The sequence below is a fragment of the Orcinus orca genome, chromosome 8, assembly GCF_937001465.1.
Source record: "Orcinus orca chromosome 8, mOrcOrc1.1, whole genome shotgun sequence".
In the NCBI taxonomy this organism is placed as follows: Eukaryota; Metazoa; Chordata; class Mammalia; order Artiodactyla; family Delphinidae; genus Orcinus; species Orcinus orca.
In genome coordinates, this window is record NC_064566.1 from 85,466,536 (window position 1) to 85,486,877 (window position 20,342).

Genomic DNA, 20,342 nt, shown 5'->3' on the forward strand with positions numbered 1-20,342 from the left:
CATAGACAGGTATAAGACAAAAAGTAAAAATTCCCTTCTCTCCATTTTCCTCAGATATTGGTGAATATCCTTCTAAACTTTCAATCACATGGATATATTTTTTTACATAAATGTTTTCACATTATATGTGTTCTTCTGTAACTTGCTTTTTACACTGAACACTGTCATGGAAATCTTTCATGATTGATAGTGCATTTAGAGCTAGTTCATTACTTTTAATGGTTGTACTGTATTCCTTGATGTATAGCTATATATTTAGCTAGCTCCCTCATGATGGCTATTTAAGGTGTTTCCAACATTTTATTAATAAAAACAAAATATTGATAGCTTATTTTGACAAATGTAGTTATTATATTAACTTACATATCGTCACACCCCTCTTCTCCTTAGGATCTGGTCACTGTACAGCTTGCCCTTTATTTTATACTTGTGCACTTGTGCTTTTGAACAACTGGTGGTTATTAGTGTTTTCCATGGATACTTGGCTTTGATTACACTGTTACTAAATGTGCTTTTGCTTTTGTCTAGTTAAAAAAATTCTGTGTCCCTAGTAATGTTCAGTAAAGAATAGATATGACTATTTTAAAGTGGTTACATTGTCTTCCAGGTTAAGTAAATATTTCAATTAAGAGAGTAAATATTTTTAAATTGGAGTGTGGATATTTCTTGCTTTGGGAGTGTGTTCTTAATGAATTGAATCTCATATTGGTGGTATTACAAGGAACGTGTAATGAATTTCTGGGTCTTAAGACTTCACCCTGTCCTAAAAGGCAAAGGAAATTTCCAAAGTTTTTATCTTAGCAATACAGCACAGTGAAATAGAGGAGGGGTGCAGTAAAGAATGGATGCTTGCTTTTGTCATTAGTTTATTAGTGAATCCCAAGATACCAGGCTTCCTGCAGCTTGTTTCAGAGGTTTTTCAAGTATCCCTTTTAAAGATTAAAAAGAATTAAAGATCCCTATCTGACTACAGTTATCATTTATCTATTCAATATATAGATAATGAAGATACCGATAGGATGCTGTCATCTACTTTAATAACTGTGTTGTCCTTGATGGGTGTCCAACTCAGATAGACTGGGAATTAACTAGCTTAAGGCACTACCTCTCCTTAATTTTGTCTCAGCCCTTGGTAAAACTTAGTTAAAAAGATATGAATGAGCTTTAAAATAACTTCCCTTCATAGTCTCCAAGCTACCTTTAATAACAGAGTCATTCTCATCTTCCTTCATTATTCATATCAGACCTTCCAAGAGGAAACCTGCTATTACTGAATGCCAAAAGCAGCTTGTAGGAGGAGAAGTTATGCAGTGAGGGGGTAAAAAAAGCCCTGCAAAAATATTTTTTCTTCATCATTGGAAAGGGAAGAGGGAAAGTGAACAAGGGATAGAAACAAACCAATAAATACAATGTGAACAGTTTCATACAGAGTTATTTATATTTTGGCAATCCTCTCTATCTACTATGATCCCCAAGTTTTCTTTTCAGAGAAACTATGATGCTGATAATAGCAGTGTTTACTCAAAAGATATTAATATCCTAAGATATTTGGTAATACTTGCTCTAATATTGCTCTATCCATCCACATTATATGAAGCCACCAAGAGAAGCAGTCCCCTGCATACAGTCTTCCAGGCTGTCTTCACAGTCTTCACAGCTTAGATTCCATCTGAATGCTGCCATGAAAGATGTTGCCGGCATATACAGGAGTGTGAATATGGGCTGACTTAAAGCTCTTCTCTTAAAGGCCTTTTCCTGTGGCACTGGCAGATAGATGCACTGTCATCCGGCTGAGGAACAAGTTCCATTCCATCACGTATTTCGGGTTTGCTGGTCTGGCGCTCAGCGTATTTCTGGAATGTGTTTGAAGGCAATGGAAAGATTAGTCCAAACTTCATTCCACTGAATCCTCCCCGTTCCCCTCATGCTATTGTTTCTAGTGGCTATGTATCTTCAGACTAAAACCAAAGGTCTGGTTTATCTCAGTCCTAAAGTTACCTTTTAACTTTAGTTATTACAGGCACTAGTGCCTGTAAGGAGCCCCATCCACTATTTTAGCAAGGAGCCCCATCCACTATTTTATGTATAGGAAAGAAGCCTCTTGTAACGGGATGTCCCTACTTGAAATACAGCACCTCTCGAATTCATCCTCCATGTGTTAATGAATAATTAACTTTGCTGAATATTCAAATCAGTGAACAAAGATGATAAGCATCTCACAATAAAGTTGGTGGTTTCACACATCCTTCCCTTTAGGCCTGTAGTCACACACACTTTGTAAATGGCGACAGGCCTGTGAAATGTCTCTCCTTTTTGGCCACTGACTGAAATATTCCTATACATTGGATTTTTCAGTTCAGTGGTTCCATGTACATTTAGCTGTACATTCCTGGTCCTGGGTCAAATCCAACAAAATACTGACATGTGTACATGAACCTAATTAATATTTCAGAGGGAGAAACTCCTATCATTAAAGTTACAGCCAGACTAGCAGAGGGAAAAGAACTCATTTAAGGAAAAGGCTGCTTCTAATAAATGGAGTAATTAATCATTTTAATTTTTCTGTGAGAGGGTAGTAGCCTCAGGCATCTGAGGAAATTTATTTTTTTTCTGCCTCACAGAAAAATAAGTTTAGGTTAACAACAAAAACATAATTTCTTATTTTTCTCTTCTGGCTAAATTTTACTGAGTAAAACACAAGTTAATTATACAAAGAACCAATCCTTGAATTGTTGGAAGTACAGTAAATATCTGTACTTCAGAATTCAGCCCTAAGGTTTTAGATTATAAATAAAGCTGACCCTTAAACAATGTCGGGGTTAGGATTACTGACCCTTGGCACAGCTGAAAATCTGTGTATAACTTATAGCTGGCCCTCCATATATGTGATTCCTCAGTATGCATGGTTCCATATCCGTGGGTTCAACCAACCTTGGATTGTGTAGTACTGTAGTATTTACTACTAAAAAAAAATCCACATGTAAGTGGACCTGCACAGTTCAAAACCATGTTGTTCAAGGGTCAACTGTATTTTTCATTTGTTTGTTTTATACAACAAATTAAATATTTGTTTTCCATCCTGTACTGATAGCAAAAGCGTGGCTCTTAAGCAGTAAGGAGAACAAAGAGGTAGATATTTTGAGCAGAAAGAGATGTTAATGATCTCTAGTCCAACCCTCCTATTTTCCATATGAGGAAAGATTTTCTCTGAGGTTCAGAGATTTTAATCTATATTTGTAATGGCGCTAAGCATTGTTTTTCATAATACTGAATGGAGATAAAAATATGGAGGCCACAAAGGGACTTAGCACTATCTTTCTATAGGCTGGCGCCTCAGCATAGCCAGAGTTCCACAGGCTGACTGACTCTTGAACACCTCCAGGAAGCAAGCATTCAGGCCATGCATTTGGTCTGAGGACACTCAACCAAGCAGATGGATCCTCTGAACTGACCTGTAGTACTCTGTAATAGTAGCAGTAAAGCCTGTGGGGCTGTAGCAGATCTCTAGCAGTCAACTGCCCTTCTTTTGCAATCTTCTTGGCTTCTTCATCATTTTCCTGAAAAGTTTAAAAAGAAACAATGAATGAAGATTACTCCTGTGACTCACAAAGAAAGCTAATTGTGAATATGAGGTAGGACAGATGTAGGGTTGAATGTGAACAGCATGGGAGAGATGAAACATAAAAATATAACTTAAGGGTTTCCCTGGTGGCGCCATGGTTGAGAGTCCGCCTGCCGATGCAGGGGACACGGGTTCGTGCCCCGGTCCGGGAAGATCCCACATGCCGCGGAGCGGCTGGGCCCGTGAGCCATGGCCGCTGAGCCTGCGCGTTTGGAGCCTGTGCTACGCAACGGGAGAGGCCACAACAGTGAGAGGCCCGCGTACGGCAAAAAAAAAAAAAAAAAAAAAGTTTATATATATATATATATATATATATATATATATATATATATATATATAAAAAACTTAAGAATTAGGTTATGGAAATTGACAAAGTACTTTCCTAGAAATCTCTGCTGTATAGAAATAATCATACCTGTTTGGATCCCCCCTCACCCAGTGCCACAACCCACATACAGCCCCTATCGTGACTATCTTGGTACTTTCCTAGCTACCCAGGAAGTCTAGGGCTCATCATCTGTTCCCCTAATCTAACCCTCTCTGCCTGATATTAAAATACAACTAAAATAGAATGAATTAGTTTTTATAACATCTCTTAAAAGCTCCATTTAAATATGTAGTCTGAGCCAAAAAGTTGTTGTAAAATGGTACCTATGAAAGACTGTATTATTGTTGTAATAAAAAATTCAGTTATTAGTACCCATAGGTTGTTCCTTCAGTACCAGGAATAGTCAGCATTCCTAATTATACTTTTAGAAAATAGCTAATATTCTATCATGGTGCCCACAGGAAAAGCCATTTGCAAGCAATTCTGACTCTTTATAAAGGGTCACAAAAATATTCTGCCTCAGGGGCACCCAGTTATTTCCATAGCCACATTGCTTCTCAGAAACAAAATAAAGTCTTACAGTGGAAGGGTAAATTTTATAATTTCACAATAAAACACAAGAACTTTTAAAATACTTTTCCTTTTTTAAAAAAAGAGTTCTTATTTTATGGGAAACTTGTGATTCATTAAGAACTTGTTATCCAGAGAAAACCATAATTCGAAAAGATACATTCACCACAATGTTCATTGCAGCACTATTTACAATAGCCAGGACATGGAAGCAACCTAAATGTCCATTGAGAGAGGAATGGATAAAGAAGATGTGGTACATATATGCAATGGAATATCACTCAGCCATAAAAAAGAACAAAATAATGCCATTAGCAGTGACATGGATGGACCTAGAGATTGTCATACTGAGTGAAGTAAGTCAGAGAAAGACAAATATATGATATCACTTACATGTGGAATCTAAAAAAAATGGTACAAATGAACCTATTTACCAAAGAGAAATAGAGTCACAGATATAGAAAACAAACTTATAGTTACCAAGGGGGAAAGAGTCAGGGGAGGGATAAATTGGGAGATTGGGATTGACATAAAATAGATAACTAATAAGAACATACTGTATAGCATAGGGAACTCTACTCAATACTCTGTAATGACATATATGGGAATAGAATCTAAAAAAGAGTGTATATATGTATATATGTAACTGGTTTACTTTGCTGTACAGCAGAAACTAACATAACATTGTAAATCAACTATACTCCAATAAAAATTAATTAAAAAAAGAACTTGTGCCTTTTTTTCTAACTGGGGAAAACAAAAGTGTACCATAATTGCTTTAAATGTTTTCTTGTGCATAAAGCACTTTAACCCTGGTCTTTTTAATCTTTAATTTGCATTTGGTGTGTGTAATTTGCATTTGGTATGTGTGCATGAATAAGGATACTTTAGAAAAATCTATATTCTATATAACACTGGACTTCAAGTCTTCTAAAAATCCTCAAACATACTGATAGAGGGTATTCAAAATTGTCCTGATGTTGATTCTTCAGATATTTCAAGGGAACAAAAATTTCACAAAATAACATTTCTTTTGACTAAATTATGTCAAATTAAATTGTGTTATGATGGAACTCATGTAACTAATACTGGTGAATTTGTGATTGCCTAAAGAAACTAAAATGGCAGAAAGCATACCTTGGCCCATTCAACTTTCTCTAGTAGATCACTAAGATTTCTTTTAATTGGAACATAATGTTTCCAAGGCTTTAGTGCCATATAAAAATGTTCATAATATGGTGAGTCCTGCTTCAGAACCAAACTGTCACCAAGCATGAGGTATGGATATCTATAAGCAGCCACAGTCCCGTCCACATTCACTTGATACTTGTACTAAAAGATTAAAACAAACATAAACAAAAATGTTAACAGTCATTTGTTTCACTTCTGCTTCTTGTCAACACTGTAACATTAAATATAAAGAAGTTATTTCCCAACTTTAGTATTTACAAGTTGTATATTTTATTTTGTAACACACATCTTCTCTTTGTATTAAAATCATAAGTATCATTTAACAGGTCAATTTTAAGAAATACAACACATTTAAAGATAATAAATAATTTTAGGAAATAGGAATACCTATTTCAACTATGTCTATGTAATGGGAAATTCAGATTTCTGTAACCAGGTAAGAAAACTATTTCCAAAGCTCTATATTTAGCAAAGCTTAATATTGATAACAATTTACACTTTCATTTATTTCATTTGTTCCTTATACCCATGTTAGTATAAAAAAGGAAGGCATTATTGTCTCAAAGTTCGGTTTTAGAGTTCAGGAGACAGAAGCCTGGAGAAGACTAAGGACTAGTGTGATGCTGGTGACACAGTACGGACATATTTGTTGGATTAATAAACTTTGATTTACATTTAAAGTCACTTTTCATTCAATTATAATAATGTGAAGCAGATGTTATCATCTCCCTCTCTTTTTTTTTAATTAATGATAAAATTTGTTTCAGAGATATTTATAAACCTCTATTCTATGAGCCCAAATCCCATGCTCTCTTCATTATATCACACAGAGGAACAGGATATACTAACAGATTCGGTAATTACTTTTTTCTTAAATAATTGGTACCAAGGACTTTACCAGCCAGTCAGATTTTGTCACATTGTCACACCTCTACCTCCTTTGAGCCTTATACGGTGCTCTGAAGGAGCTAGGCAGGCTCACACATGTTAGAGGCGAGAAGTGCTAAGAGATGAAAGCCCCACAGTTCGTGGCAGAGGCAGGACCGGAGGCAGGACTTGAACCCTATTTTACTAGCATAGAATTCATACTCTTTTTATTTACAAGATCATTTTATGTAAAAGACATTTATATTCCCAGTTTATTAAAGAAGAGAAAAACAGGGAAATATACCAAAACTCTAGGTTAATCCTTGTACTGTATTTTGAGTATTAAATACAGTTCTGAGCTATTTGTTAGACAAAGTTAACAACTACAACAAACAAAAAAGAAACTGCATGAGTTTCATAATTCCCTATGCCTGATAAGAAAGTGTGTGTTGGGTCACAAGATGGGAGAAATCTGCCCAACCCCAGCTATTTGGTTGACTTTTAATACAAGTTTATCACTTCATATGTATCCAGGAAGACTTAATTGCATACCTTAAAGAAGTCAAAGAAACCTATCAATTTAGCTTTTCCAAGCTCCTTTTCTTTTTCTTGGAAGAAGAAATATCCTGTAATTCCTGCATCTAGTAGCTGTGGATTATCTTTGGACAGCTGCACCAACTGGAGCCTCTCCTCTCGGCTATCTCTACCTCTAAAGAAAGCTTTCTCTGTTTTATTGATCCAGGAAGGTCCTAGAGGTTTGAGACCATAAAAAAATACAATTATGAATTTGACATTTTTATATTATGGTAAGTATAATCATCTTTAATCTACCTTTGTCATTTAAGATGCTAAAGCTCTTTTATCATCAACACATCTAAAGTAAATGTTACTTTCGAAAAATATGCTCTAATTTTATCCTTTAGTGTACTAGTGAGAGGTCACTCAAAAAGTGGAGTTTCTATTGCATGACATTAGGAATTATCCAAAATAATGCTGGATCAAGTTCAAAGCAAAAAGAGATTCCGTGACTTGGCTCACTCATCAAGGCATTAGTTTCTTCCAACTTTTGTGCTTCACAAAAAAAAAAAAAAAAAAAAGCGCTAAGCTTTTATTCTTAGAGTGACTAGAACAAAGTAGAGAATTAAGTAACATCCACACATCTTTAATTCTTAGGTTGCTCAGAATTTTGAGCATATCACTTTTGAATACAGTGCAGAATTTTTCTAATATGTTGTTAAATGCAAATAAGTTTTGCATAACTTAACTATGTATATATATTTATATCCTCTCTTTCCTGGGAGGGAAATAATCTGGAAGACTTAATTTAGCTCTCTTTCTATTATTCTAAAAAGAAGTCATTAGTTAACACCTGTCAGTGTTCTAAGGGATAAATCATAAAACATAGAAACTGTAGGGGGTCAACCTCTTTACTATTTTAGCATACTTTTCAGGAATTTACTGTTATCAAATAAAAAGTAGGTCAGTTTTCATTTCCCATTACCTTTAGAGAGTTTACAAGGAGTCTCTAGACTTGTCTACTAAATAAGTCCACTAAACTGCTCTAAACAGAAATAGAGACTTATTAAGACAAGGCAGGGATTTTTTCTACTCAGGGAGTTCGGTTTAATAAAAAGGTGTGTAGTACCATAAACCTAAGGTCATCAAATAAGAGGAAAGGAATTCAGATTGTAAAGGATCAAGAGAGGCAGAAAGAGGGAAGAGGAGAATTTCTTATGGTGCTGGAGGTTGTAATATCCAAATTATACTGTTATCACAATTCTCTTACATATGAATATAATTTTATATTTTTCAGAATTCTCTCTCATTTCATCCAGCAATATAAAGGCACTGGAGTCAGAATTAAGTTAAGTGATAGTTTTACCAAATATGTATTTTCAAATGGTATTTACAAGTGACCAACTCAAAGGAGACTCAGTTACACTAGGTTCTGGACATTACTAGCCTAATCCACATATCTTTAATTTCTGGATTAGAAGAATCCTAAACAAAAACCACTTTAGAGTTTAGAGTGCTGTTTTTCTTTTTTCCTGGCTAGAAAATAAGAACAATGGTTATTTAAATATATTCACATACTCTCTCTGATTGAACATTCCTTTCACCTTTCTTACTTCTAAGCTTTTTCTTAGAGAATGACTTTTACCTGTATTTCCTTGAATAGAGAGAAGATCATTTGTAACACCCCTCATAGCTTCAAGTGTGGAGTGGGTGATGTCATATGTTGGAAGGATAACATCTCGTGAATCCAGAGAGCCACACCATGAAATGATAGGTAAAGGGCCAGGGGTTTCATTGACTTTTCGATGCTCCAAAGGCCAATCTCCAAGATTAACATAAAATTCTAAATCTGGGAGAAGGACCTAAATAAACAAAAGAATGCTTATCAGTGCTGGGAAGACCTCAGTCTTTGGTACTAAATGCTTCAGTTCTTTGGCTTTTAAAATATTTCTGATAAAACTGAAATTTGAAAATAGTAGAAGAGAGAAGGATGCCTCTCAGTCATCAGTAGTATCAGAAAATCAAGGGTGAGGATTGTACATGACAATTCACTTGAGCAGGAGTTAGCTACCTCTGTTCAGAGGTGACATTTAAAACTGTTGTGTATTATAGATATGGAAACTGTGTAGAAAGGTGTGAATGAGTGGCTTCAAGCACCTTTTCTGCCAGCTGCTTAAGTGAGAATCTACAAAGTTAGACCCAAGCCCTTGTTTTCCTTCACTATCAAGCCTTTTTATAACATCTATGTTTGTTTCTGGAATCTGCTATCCATTTCTATCTCCATGGTCAATGCCTTAGTTTAGGCCTTTATCATCTCTTACCTAGATTGTTGCAATAGTTGTCCCTTACTAGATGTTCTGATTCTAGCCTCTCCCCACTCTAATCTGCTCTCCACATTACTGTCCAAATTTCTAAAACACAAATTAATGTTACTATCAAGCTTAACAGAAATTTAAGCCTATAGGACAAGGTCTAAACTCTCTGGCTGGAATTCAGGCCCCACTCTCTTACTCCAGCTTAGCTCTGAATCCATCTTCCATCTGCCCGTATACCAGAAAACTTTAGTTACTCTCTGAAAATGCCACCCACTTTAATATGTAATTCTCTTCACCTAGAATGCCCTTCTCCTACTTATCCACTTGGCAGTCTCCTGTCTCATCCTTCACACTCAGAGCTAATGTTACCTCTTCTATGACTCGCCTTCCTCAGACATTTTAACCCTGGGTACCTACTTTTCTTATGGGCCTATCGTGTTGTGGTACAATTACTTGTTTGTATTTATATCCCATCCTCACTTCTGAATAACAAAAACAAGTTCCACTAGAGTGAGCTGTTCAAAGACCAGAGGTGAGTCTCACTTATCGTAAGTCTCCTTTCAGTCACTGGGCAAAGAACCTGGAACAAAAGGGAAGGGCAAAGGGATATGACTATTCACCTTAGTGCTTCCCTGTTATCATTTAGTAGCTCATTAGTAAGCTCCACATCAGAAGTTCTCACTGTAGAGCAGGATTTCTCAATCTTGGCACTACTGATATTTTGGTGTGGATAATTCTTTCCTGTGGGGGCTGTCCTGTGCATTGTAGAATGATTAGCAGAATCCCTGGCCTCTACCCACCAGATGCTAGTAGCAACTCCCCAGTTGCGATAACCAAAAATGTCCCTAGGCATTGCCAAATTCCTCTAAGGGGCAAAATCATTCCTAGTTAAAAACCACATGAGTACAAGATACAGAAATACAGGGCAGAGTGGATTGATGGTAGCCCAGGAAGAAAGAACCGCCTTTAGGATCAGATGCCCATAATATGCTCATATGGTGGGCTGATGGGGAGATAGGAGGCAACTGCTATTTAAAATAAGAATTGATTGCAGCCCTACATTCCATGTGCTTGGGAAATTGTATAACTCACATCAGGAAAGCTGGCTTTTGATTTAGAAAATTACCTTGATGGTCTTTCTGGGTGAAAAAGGTAAAAAATGCCCATCCTCATCTTTTACTCTGCATAATCAGGAACAAGAAAGAACAAAAGGCGGTTTGAATTGCTCTGCTTAAGAGGAATTTATAGGAATTTGGCAAATGTTGAAAGAGGGGCTGAATAGAGGGATTGGGGGAGGAGTTGCTGGGGATGTGGAGAAGTCTTTTGAAAGACAGAAGCCCCAGTCATATTTAGTAAGAAGCCAAGACTTGAAAATCAAGGACAGCCAGTGAGAAATTCCCAGAGGCAAGGATGACTGAGAGTCTGATTAACACAGGGATGTCTATTTTTAAATGTTAGGATTTTTGTTTTGTTTTGTTTACTCTGCATTGGCACAAAATAACCTCTCTCAGTTACCCCAACATTCAATGAAGTGTGCAATGCACTTAGGATAAAACAAGGAAAATGTATGCACTTAGGATAAAACAAGGAAAATGTGTCCTCAGTTCAACTTATTCTGAGGTGACAAGAAGAAAGTGAGATCTGAATGGAAGGAGTATTCAGCAGGATTGGGGAACTTGAAGAAGTCACCTTGCAGCTGTAAATGTCTGGGAGTTCACAGAAACCTTGGGAGAGCACTATATGGCCTACTTACCTGGGATGGGGGCTCAAGCCATTTAACTTAAATATTAAAGGAAAGAGATATCCATAAAGGTGAAGAACTTATGAGTACTCAGGTGGCAGACAGATGCACATTTTCAAGCCTGGAATCCATTTCCATTCTTTACCATTATTATTCTAAGAATTAAAGGTTACAAATAAATAATTAAACTATTTTTAGAATCAATGAATTCATTCTCATACCTTTCTTGCCAGTGACAGCAAAATCTCATCTGAGAACATTTTGAAGTCTGTGTATTTCCCTAAAGATCTCCGGTAGATTAGGTTACTGAGAATCGTGTAATGAACAATAGCACCCCTCTCATCCCCAAACCTTTTTGGAACTTCGTTTAGCATCTGCTGGAGATTGATGCTGGGAAAAGAAGAAAAATCTTTTGCAATCTGTGGCTCCTTGGCTGGACAAGACAGAGTTTTCTGCCAGGCCTGAGGATCCTCTTCTGGACACTCACAGTACTCATGGTACACTGGTCCTAAGGAAAGCAAAACACATACAATGCCAAGTTTCATTAACATGCACTGCAACACAGGAAGTTGTTTCTGCCCCTGCTGTGAGCATGGGATGACTTCTTGGTAAATTCTAAGATTATCCAGACAGGGATAATCTGCCCTAAACAAATCAGTGGTAAAAGTAGTAATGTCAGAGTCTTGTGCTCTCACCTTCTATCCCCCTTTCATCCCACCCTAGATAAACTAGTATAGCATATGCTCTCTCCCAATATAACCTACTCTCAGTCAATTTATTGAAAAATTTATTTCTAATGAGTTATAAATGGCTGATGAGCATAAAACAACTTACCTTTTAACAAGGAAAAAGAGAATGTATTACTTTTCAGGCATGATAATGTAGTAGGGGTGGTGATTTTTTAAGACAAGATGAGGTCTCTTCCTCTGAGTCCCTAAAACTACCTCCATCAGCACATCTCAAAGAGGAAATATGAAACCTAAGGGCATCTTGCAGTGTAATTTTAAAGTGGCCAGACATAAGTATAAAACTATTCTGAAGACTCATTTAAAAAAGAATTTATGCAGAATTTATATATTATTTCAAAATATATCCATATTTATTTTAATATAAAAATAATTTTTTAAAGTTATTCAATTTTCATGAGAATTTCTACTTCAGACAAGTAATAGGGACCAATTTACCCTCCTACCTGAAACTACCAAAAAACAGATAAAATATATGAAATAACATTTTTTTTTAAGACATTGGACATCAGGCAATGGACAATGAGTTTGAGAGATGAGAAACAAATGAGGTAAACCCTACAGTTCCTAAAGCTTACTGCCTAAGGGAGTTTCTAGGTTGTGGAACATGGAGGAGGAATCCAGGTAGACCCCAGCAGTCTCACTGAGCTGAGGAGACAAGAGCTGAAAGTCCAGTGAGATCAAGGCAGCTAAAAGTTGTAGGACATACTCACTGCACAGAGAGGACTCCAGAGATCTGTACAGGTTCCCTTCAAATATTTAAGGCATACTGACCAATATATATGTTTGAGGAAACTATCCAAGGCAGAGAAAGGACCATCCATAAGGATTAGAGGCAACAATACCCATTGTTCATACAGGGCTGGGAATAGTGCCTATTCATACAAGCCAGACTGGAAAGCATTCTAATTCACAGAGGTTGGATAGAGTATGCAGAGATGTATTGCCTGAGTAGTAAGGAATAATTAGCCCTAGACTAAACATGGCTCTAGGCATGCCTAATAAATTGTAAAAGAAAATTTGAAGCATCAAACTAATTCCAAATAACTGCATCCTAGAGAAAAGCTCAAGAAGATGAGAAAGTATCAAGCAATGAAGAATACACTGGATGGAATTAATGACAAATTGGGCGTTATAGAAGAAAAGATTAGTGAACTTAAAGATATAGCAATAGAAACTATACAAAACGAAATGGAGAAAAAACATATTTTTAAATGAAAAGAGCATAATTGAATCATCGGATAATTTCAAGTTTAATGTATGGGTAATTAGAATTCTTGGAGGGGAGCTGGGGTAGAACAGAAAAAATATTTGAAGAAATAATGGCCAAATTTTTTCTGGATTTAATGAAAGCTATAAACCCAAAGATCCACAAACCCTAAGCACAAGAAACATGAAGAAACCTACACCAAAGCACATAATAATCAAATTGCTCAAAAAAAACTGATAAAGAGAAAACCTTTAGCAGAGGATCAAAGATATAGATGATGGAAGATTTATCATGGGAAATAATGCAATTGAGAAGACAGTGGAACAGTATATTTCAAGTACTAAAAGAAAAAAAAAACTGTCAACCTATAATTTTTGAAAGACATGTGTCTTTCAAAAATAAAGGCAAAATAAAGACTTTTTCAGATATCCAAAAGCTAGAAGAACTAATCATCAGCGTTCTCACATTAAAAGAAAAGCTAATGGGAATCCTTCAGGTAGAAGGCAAATGGTACTAGATGAAAATATGTATGTATGCAAAAGAATGAAGAGTACTAAAAATGGTAACTACCCCGGTAAACACACAAGATTTTTTTGCTTGTCATTTAAATTGCTTTAAATTACTTAGTTTTTCTCTCCCTTAAAATATCTAGTTAAATTGAGCTCCAGAAGATACATATATAATGTTTATCCTGTTGCACATACTTTAAGGTCATCATAACGCATTCTGAAAGCCATGGAGTCTACTCATAAGGCTGGCTCTGGTTTATGTAATAATTACTTACCTTTCAAAATATAAGGAGACTGAGCGACATGTTCATCACCATAAAGGACCTCTATCTTCAGCCCTTCACTGACAGTTTCATACATCCTATATCGCATCAAAAATGTCCCATCATTCCTGTCCAAAGGTTTAGGGATGTGAATCCGAACTAACTCTTTAGGTGAGAGAGATTTGATTACTACTTTGAATAGTGTTTGGCCTGAAAGAAAAAAAATATATAAGTAATTCTACTATTTCATGATTATTTTGTTTTACTAATTATTGGGTAAGTGTCTTTATGCAGAAGTTATTTTTTCAGTACTATCAATGGTAAACAAAATTATTTTAGTTTGGAAGATCCTTGAGGCCAGGAACTACGTTTGATTTATGTCTCAAAACCAAGGATCTGATTCAACATTTGATTCCTTAGTCATTCAATAAGATTGATTGAGTGAACAAAATCATTGAATAAAATAATTCTTAAAAAAACAAGGAAGAGATTAATTTTTTGCCTATTTGATCTTTTCTCCTTTGTGTAGGTTTAAAAGCCCAGGTAGTTAAAAATCCATAAACTTTTAGGATGACATAGCTCTAAGGCAATCTAACTTACTCCTTATAAAGTATGCACAAGCTTTCTTTGTAAACCATTTTAATACCTAATAAACCTCAATTCTGAAGAAATTTCCTTTTTATTAACCCAAATTTCAAGCTATACTTCCAAGCCCATTTCCTTAAGTAGAGAGAGATTATAGCTAGTTACTAGACTCTGCACAAATGCAACACACTCATACGTACACACAAACTCACATACCTTTGTAAATACTAGAGTTTACTTCTCTAAATTTGTTTCCTCAAGTTGAAATGAAACAGTTATACTAGGATGATCTACTAGGATGATCTAACAACCTTTTCAAACCCAGAATTCTGTGGGTTTTCTTTTCCAGGATAGACAATACCTACTTAGCAAACTTTCCCTTCTCTTTTTGCAGTATATTAGCTGACTTTTCAGGCTTTGAAACAATATTGTTGCAGGAATAAATGTTGGGACTTCTTTCTTCAGAGAGTACAGTGGACATACCTGCACTCAGTACAGATCTGATCCTCAGGAGCTTTAAGAATAAAGATCAGTTAATGTCTTAACCACAGTTAATCACCTATCAAAGGAATTGTTAAAAAAAAAGTGGTGAATCCTCTGAAATACACAGTCCTAGTACACAATAATTTGTGATCAGTCTTTCATCTCACACTATCATATTTCATAATATTCAAATATTAAGCATATTTTTTGTTTTTTAAAATTAATTTTTATCGGAATATAGTTGCTTTATTTTTTAATTTTATTGTATTAAGCATATTTAACATATATTTTTGAAATTACTAAAGAAAAAAGTTTGTTCCTCCTATTCTTAGTTTCTAAATCTAGTGAGTGATGTTTCTACTTTTTTTGATCTTCAAGGGTATCATTTTTTCTTGTGGGTCAGAAAAAAATGTTTCTCAGTCTCTTCAATTTAGTAATAGTAATGTAGTATCTGACATATTGCTACTACATAATTAAGTACCAAACACATGCATTTTAGGATTCTTGAAAGAAGTGTGATAAAATTATGAAAGACATCTGCTAAAAAAAATGAACTATAACAGATAAATGTAAGGGATTTATTAAAAAAAGAGTAATAACTTAATGTGAAATTATTATAAATGTTGGCCAATTACCTGAAATGCTTAATGAAACATGTAAGTTATTGCTTTACGTTATTTCCCGCTTAAGTTTCAGAAAGGCAATGTGGTATGGTAGACTGAAAATCAGGAAGGCAGAGCCTGGAGACTAAAAAGCCACCATTCTCTCCCCAGACTGGAAACAGGACAGAAAAGTCTTCTTATCTCCTATCAAATAGTGCTATTCTCCATAAGTTTATGATTTTTAAATAAACAAAACAGATATAAGACAAGCATATTAATGACTATGTGATATTTTGGAAGGAGCTGGATTTACAAAAGAAAACTATCTCCAAAACACTTCATTATTTTTAAATTGATCACACTAAAATAGAAATAAGCAATTCCAACATCATAAAAGAGAAAATGAGAAGAATGCCATTTCAAATTGCTTCAGATAGAAGGTACGTGAATTCTCATTTGCCCTGGGGGCTAATATAATGGAACAGAATCAAGCTCAGCTTGAGCTTTTCTATTCCACAGATCCACACTTGTTTAGGAAAGATAGCTAATTGAATGAGAATGCAGTGACTAAAGGAGACAAAAGGAGGTTGGCAGTATCAAAGCCTTACATCATTAGAATCAGAAATTTTGCAGACTTTTGATATGGAAAGAACACATTTTAAAAAAATCCACTTACTTAGCCAGGGGGACTGGGCCAGTCCCTAAGCTTGAAATTTTCATATGCATTTTCTTATTTATTTCCTCCAAGAACTTGTGAGGAAGGTATTTGCCACCCCATTTTACAGATCAGGAAGCCAAGGCTCCCTTGAAGAATTTAAGTATATACCTTGCCCAAGGTCTCATACCTATGAGTAGCAGAGCCAAAATTTGCACACAGCTTGAATCTTTCTTCTTTCAAAGCCCATTCTGAATCCAACTTGTCACATTGTGTAATGTTAACATACAGGTTCCCAAAATTCATAGTTGGAGAAATAACCTCTGACATTCCTGGTACAATGGAGTCAGCACCTCCCTTGTTGTTTAGGAATTTTATTAAGGCTCTCTACAGCTGCAACAAAAGTGTTGACTCCATCTGGCCAAGGGAACAGAGTCCCTGAAGGCCAACTTGTTACACCTTGAGGCTAAATGGAAATCCTCCCAAATGTCTGGCTGCCTGCTTACCATGCATACTCTATAGGATCTTAGTGAAAACTGGTTCACAGTGATCATATTACCAGTGATTTGATAAAAGGGAAAGACCATTGAACTAGATATTGAAAGGGTTGGGTATCTGGTTTTGACTCTGATCCTTATCCACTGTAGGACCACAGGAAAGACATTTATTTTCACTAACCTGGTTTCTTATAGAAAAAGTGAAGAGAATAGTATCTACCCTTCCTACCTCACAGGATGCTTAAGGAGAGCAAATTAAACATGGCACAGTTCAAAACACTGAAGTGCTACACAACTAGGAGGTAAGATAAGTTTATGAAGATATCATTACTGATGAAGGTAGAGGATGACTGAGGAGAAAATGAGTACTTGTATCCTGCCATCCTGACATACTCCAACCACCCTCTCTCCACCCCTTCTTTCTTTTCTTCTACAATAGTTACTGAGCAACTTTGCCGGGTATTATGTTAGATGCTGGGAATATAACAGTGGCAACAGGTTCTGCCTACATTCATAATAGAAGGAAATAATCTAAGTCAGACATTAGTGAAAATAAAGATATAAATTGGTTTTTTTCCTCATTCAAGGTCACAAGGGATTGAGTAGGATAGTCAAATAGTTAGCATAGAAACCCCATTAGGGAATTGTAGATAGAGAGGGAAATTTAGGGGGCTTTGGGAGACCACAGTAAGATTAATGATCACTCAAGAAAGTAATGGGAAAATCCTGAAACAATGTGGGCTTGCTTGACTCATAAAGCAGAACAAGTTGCTTAGCATCAAAGCCAGATTGGCTTGCTTAACAACAAAATCAAGCTAACTTGATTAGCTACAAAATCATGCAACAGAAGCACGAGACATGCCCCAAAACAATAAAACAATAGTAGCATGAGACCTACATCCTGTCCAGTGAGCTCAGTAAGTTAATGACCCCCAAAACATGCTTTTTGCCTGATGCCCTAAAAACAATAAAACAATAGTGGAGAATAAGGCCTACAACCTGCCTAGTGGTGTCATCAAGTTAATGACCCCCAGCACATGCTCTGTGCACACACAAAAAAACAATCATTTATGGAAATGTGACATCTACCCAAGAGAGACAAAGAAGGTCTTCTCCCCGTCCCCTGTCTTCCTTTGATTATAAAACTGTAACCCATTAAGCACTCAGGGGAGAGCAACTTGCCTGCCCACTTGTAAGCCTCACAAGTGTTCTATTCTAATTAATCACTTCTTATCTATCACTTTGCCTTTGCTGAATTCTTTCTGTGTTGAGACATAAAGGACCAGCCTCCTTGGAGCCCCCTGAAACGACACCTATCAGTTTCAAAAGGGCATGGACATTTTTCATAAATGATATATTTTTTAAAAATTACATTTTCTAACTGTTGAAACTCATTTTTGCACATTAGATTTGTAAATGTTTAAGACTCTTCATATGTTGGGAAAATTACTTTCCAGAACCATTTGACCAATTGTGCTCCCACCAGCGGAGGATGTAGGTCATTGTCTGAGAGTATCTCATTAGCAGCTTTGAGTATTACCACTTAAAATTTTTTTGCCATTATTTTTAGATTAAAAAAATGGAATTTTATTTGAATTTATAGTTCTTTCATTAAAAGTAAGATTAACAGTATTTCCTTTTGGATCATGTAACTTTTCTTTTTCATGTATAAATTAATTTTTTCCTTAGTTTTCCATCTTCTTTCTAAAGTCCTCCCCCATTTATAACATTATAAAATTAATTTTAGAAAACAAAGAAAACTATAAAGAAGAAAATACACCTCATGGTGAAAGACTGAATCTGGGTTTAAGAATCTTTTTTTCTGATCCTTAGGGCCAAGGAGAGTCTTTCTAAAACTGAAAAAAAAAAGTACTCAGTTTTCCACCGGCAGCGGAAGGGGCACTGGGTATTCTGCTTGTCTCTTTGTTGATAAAACAGGGTGCCAGTTAGCAAGACATAATTTAGACATAAATTATCAAATCCTGACTGGCAACAACTTGAAACTAGCGGGACAAGTTGTAAGACGTTGCAAAGGTAAGATATTAAAGAGAACGTGGGAGGATGATTGGGCAGAAGGGATTCAGGACGATATCCACCCTCGGTAGAGGTAAAATCTAATGCGTTCTGAGTTTCGCTAATTCCTGCAATCTGCTTTCAAGAACTCAAAACTATAAGAAAATAACCTAGTCTGCAAAACTGCCTCCTTTCTGCCTACTGCTCTGATATTTCCTTTGTGTAGGAGGGAGCTGTTTCAAACCCATTAGGCCTAAGCAGTGTAACCCCATCCGATTCTTGGGCTTGATGACTCAACACGTGAAGGCACTCCCTGCAAGCTGTGACAGATCAGACAACTAGTCAGGGGTGGAAAGACCATCTCCAACTTGAGACTCACACTGCATTCATTAACACCCTGGGCGCCATCCATTCGGAATGTCAGTCCTTGCACGTTAACTAAGGAAGGGCCCTCGGAGTTCATTTATTCATTCAGCAGACTCTTGTTGCAACTGCCTCCCGCCTTCGGGTCCAGGGAACGGGGAGAGAAGAGGAAGTGACCGGACTCGGGGGAAGGACGCCACGCAGGTGGCGGGAGGATTCCCGAGAGGCGCGGTCGCGGCGGGGACGCGCGGCGGGGACGGAGGGGAGCGGGCAGCTGAGCGAGGGAGGCCCGCGGCCGAACGCTACCTGGGGGCGAGCGAGTGAGGTTTTGGCCCTCCGAGTTGACGGCCTGCAGGTAGAAATAGCGGACGGGCAAAACGACGCCCGCCCGCAGCCCGGGCCCCCACACCAGGCTCTGCGGCGCGCTGACCGGAGCCTCGGGGGCCCCCGCGGCCACGAGCAGGGCGAGCTGCAGCGGAAGCAGCGGAACCAGCGGGAGGCGGCGCATGGTCTCCAGGCCGCTGCGGTCCAGCTCGGCTGCGGCGGGGAGGGGACGGGAGCGGGGAGGGGACGGGAGCGCGGCGGGTCAGAGCTGGGCCCACCCCGGGGCGGGCTGTGCGCCGCCGCCCGCCGTCCCGCCTCCGGCCCCCTTCCGGCCGGAACGCGAGGGCGCGCCACAGGCGACTGCGTCAGGCGCTGCCGGGGGTCCGCGATGGACTCGTCACTTCCCCCACCCCTCCACCCCCAGCCGCGCAGGGTTGAGGACCAGGGTCGAGAGGCGGACACTGAGACCAGGGTGCTTGAGGCTGCACCCGGCCCCCACCTCTGGTTGCTGGAGTTTGGCACCTGTTTAGTGGAAACCGTCTTTTGAAGGACGCAAACACAATGGTGATTGCTAGGGGACCAGAGAAAAGGCCCAGCGGCGAACAGCTTTGAAGAGTTTAGGGAAATGCCTTCAAACAAGGAATTTCACTGGGTTTAGGAGACGCTGAGCAAATATCACTCCCCTGATCCCCTACAAGGCCAAATCTCCCAGCCCTTTTGTTCACATCAGCACCAAATTTTATTACCTATCTCCTGTTTGTTTTCTGCTCAGCAGTCTCCCTCACTGGACTGTGACTCTCTCCATTCTCCCTAATCCCCTAACCCTAACTTCCCTTCTTTCAACAAGTGTTTGCTGAGCATCCACTGAGTTTGGGCCAAGCCTCAAGCCAGGAGCCAGGAGCTGGGCACTGGAGTAGCAGAAGTCACGGTTGAGGCTGGTGG

At 37.7% G+C, this 20,342-nt stretch overlaps 1 protein-coding gene across 4 annotated transcripts; it reads right to left on the reverse strand.

Annotated features, from left to right (window-relative positions):
• Positions 1 to 853: 853 nt before the first annotated feature.
• On the reverse strand, positions 854 to 19,662 carry POGLUT3 (protein O-glucosyltransferase 3). Of its 4 annotated transcripts, XM_033410166.1 has the most exons (9): positions 19,383 to 19,487; positions 14,829 to 14,977; positions 13,891 to 14,088; positions 11,372 to 11,658; positions 8,740 to 8,956; positions 7,131 to 7,327; positions 5,658 to 5,852; positions 3,453 to 3,557; positions 854 to 1,853 (listed from the first exon to the last, which is right to left on the reverse strand). In XM_033410166.1, exons 3-9 carry the CDS (start codon positions 13,985 to 13,987, stop codon positions 1,728 to 1,730), a joined length of 1,224 nt encoding a protein of 407 aa, XP_033266057.1. In that variant the 5' UTR covers positions 13,988 to 14,088; positions 14,829 to 14,977; positions 19,383 to 19,487; the 3' UTR covers positions 854 to 1,727. The 4 variants fall into 4 exon arrangements, with proteins under 4 accessions (XP_033266057.1, XP_004282315.1, XP_049570062.1 ...); XM_004282267.3 differs by lacking the exon at positions 14,829 to 14,977 and having other exon boundaries at positions 19,383 to 19,662; XM_049714105.1 differs by lacking the exons at positions 14,829 to 14,977; positions 19,383 to 19,487 and adding an exon at positions 19,093 to 19,319.
• Between the last annotated feature and the right edge of the window lie 680 nt (positions 19,663 to 20,342).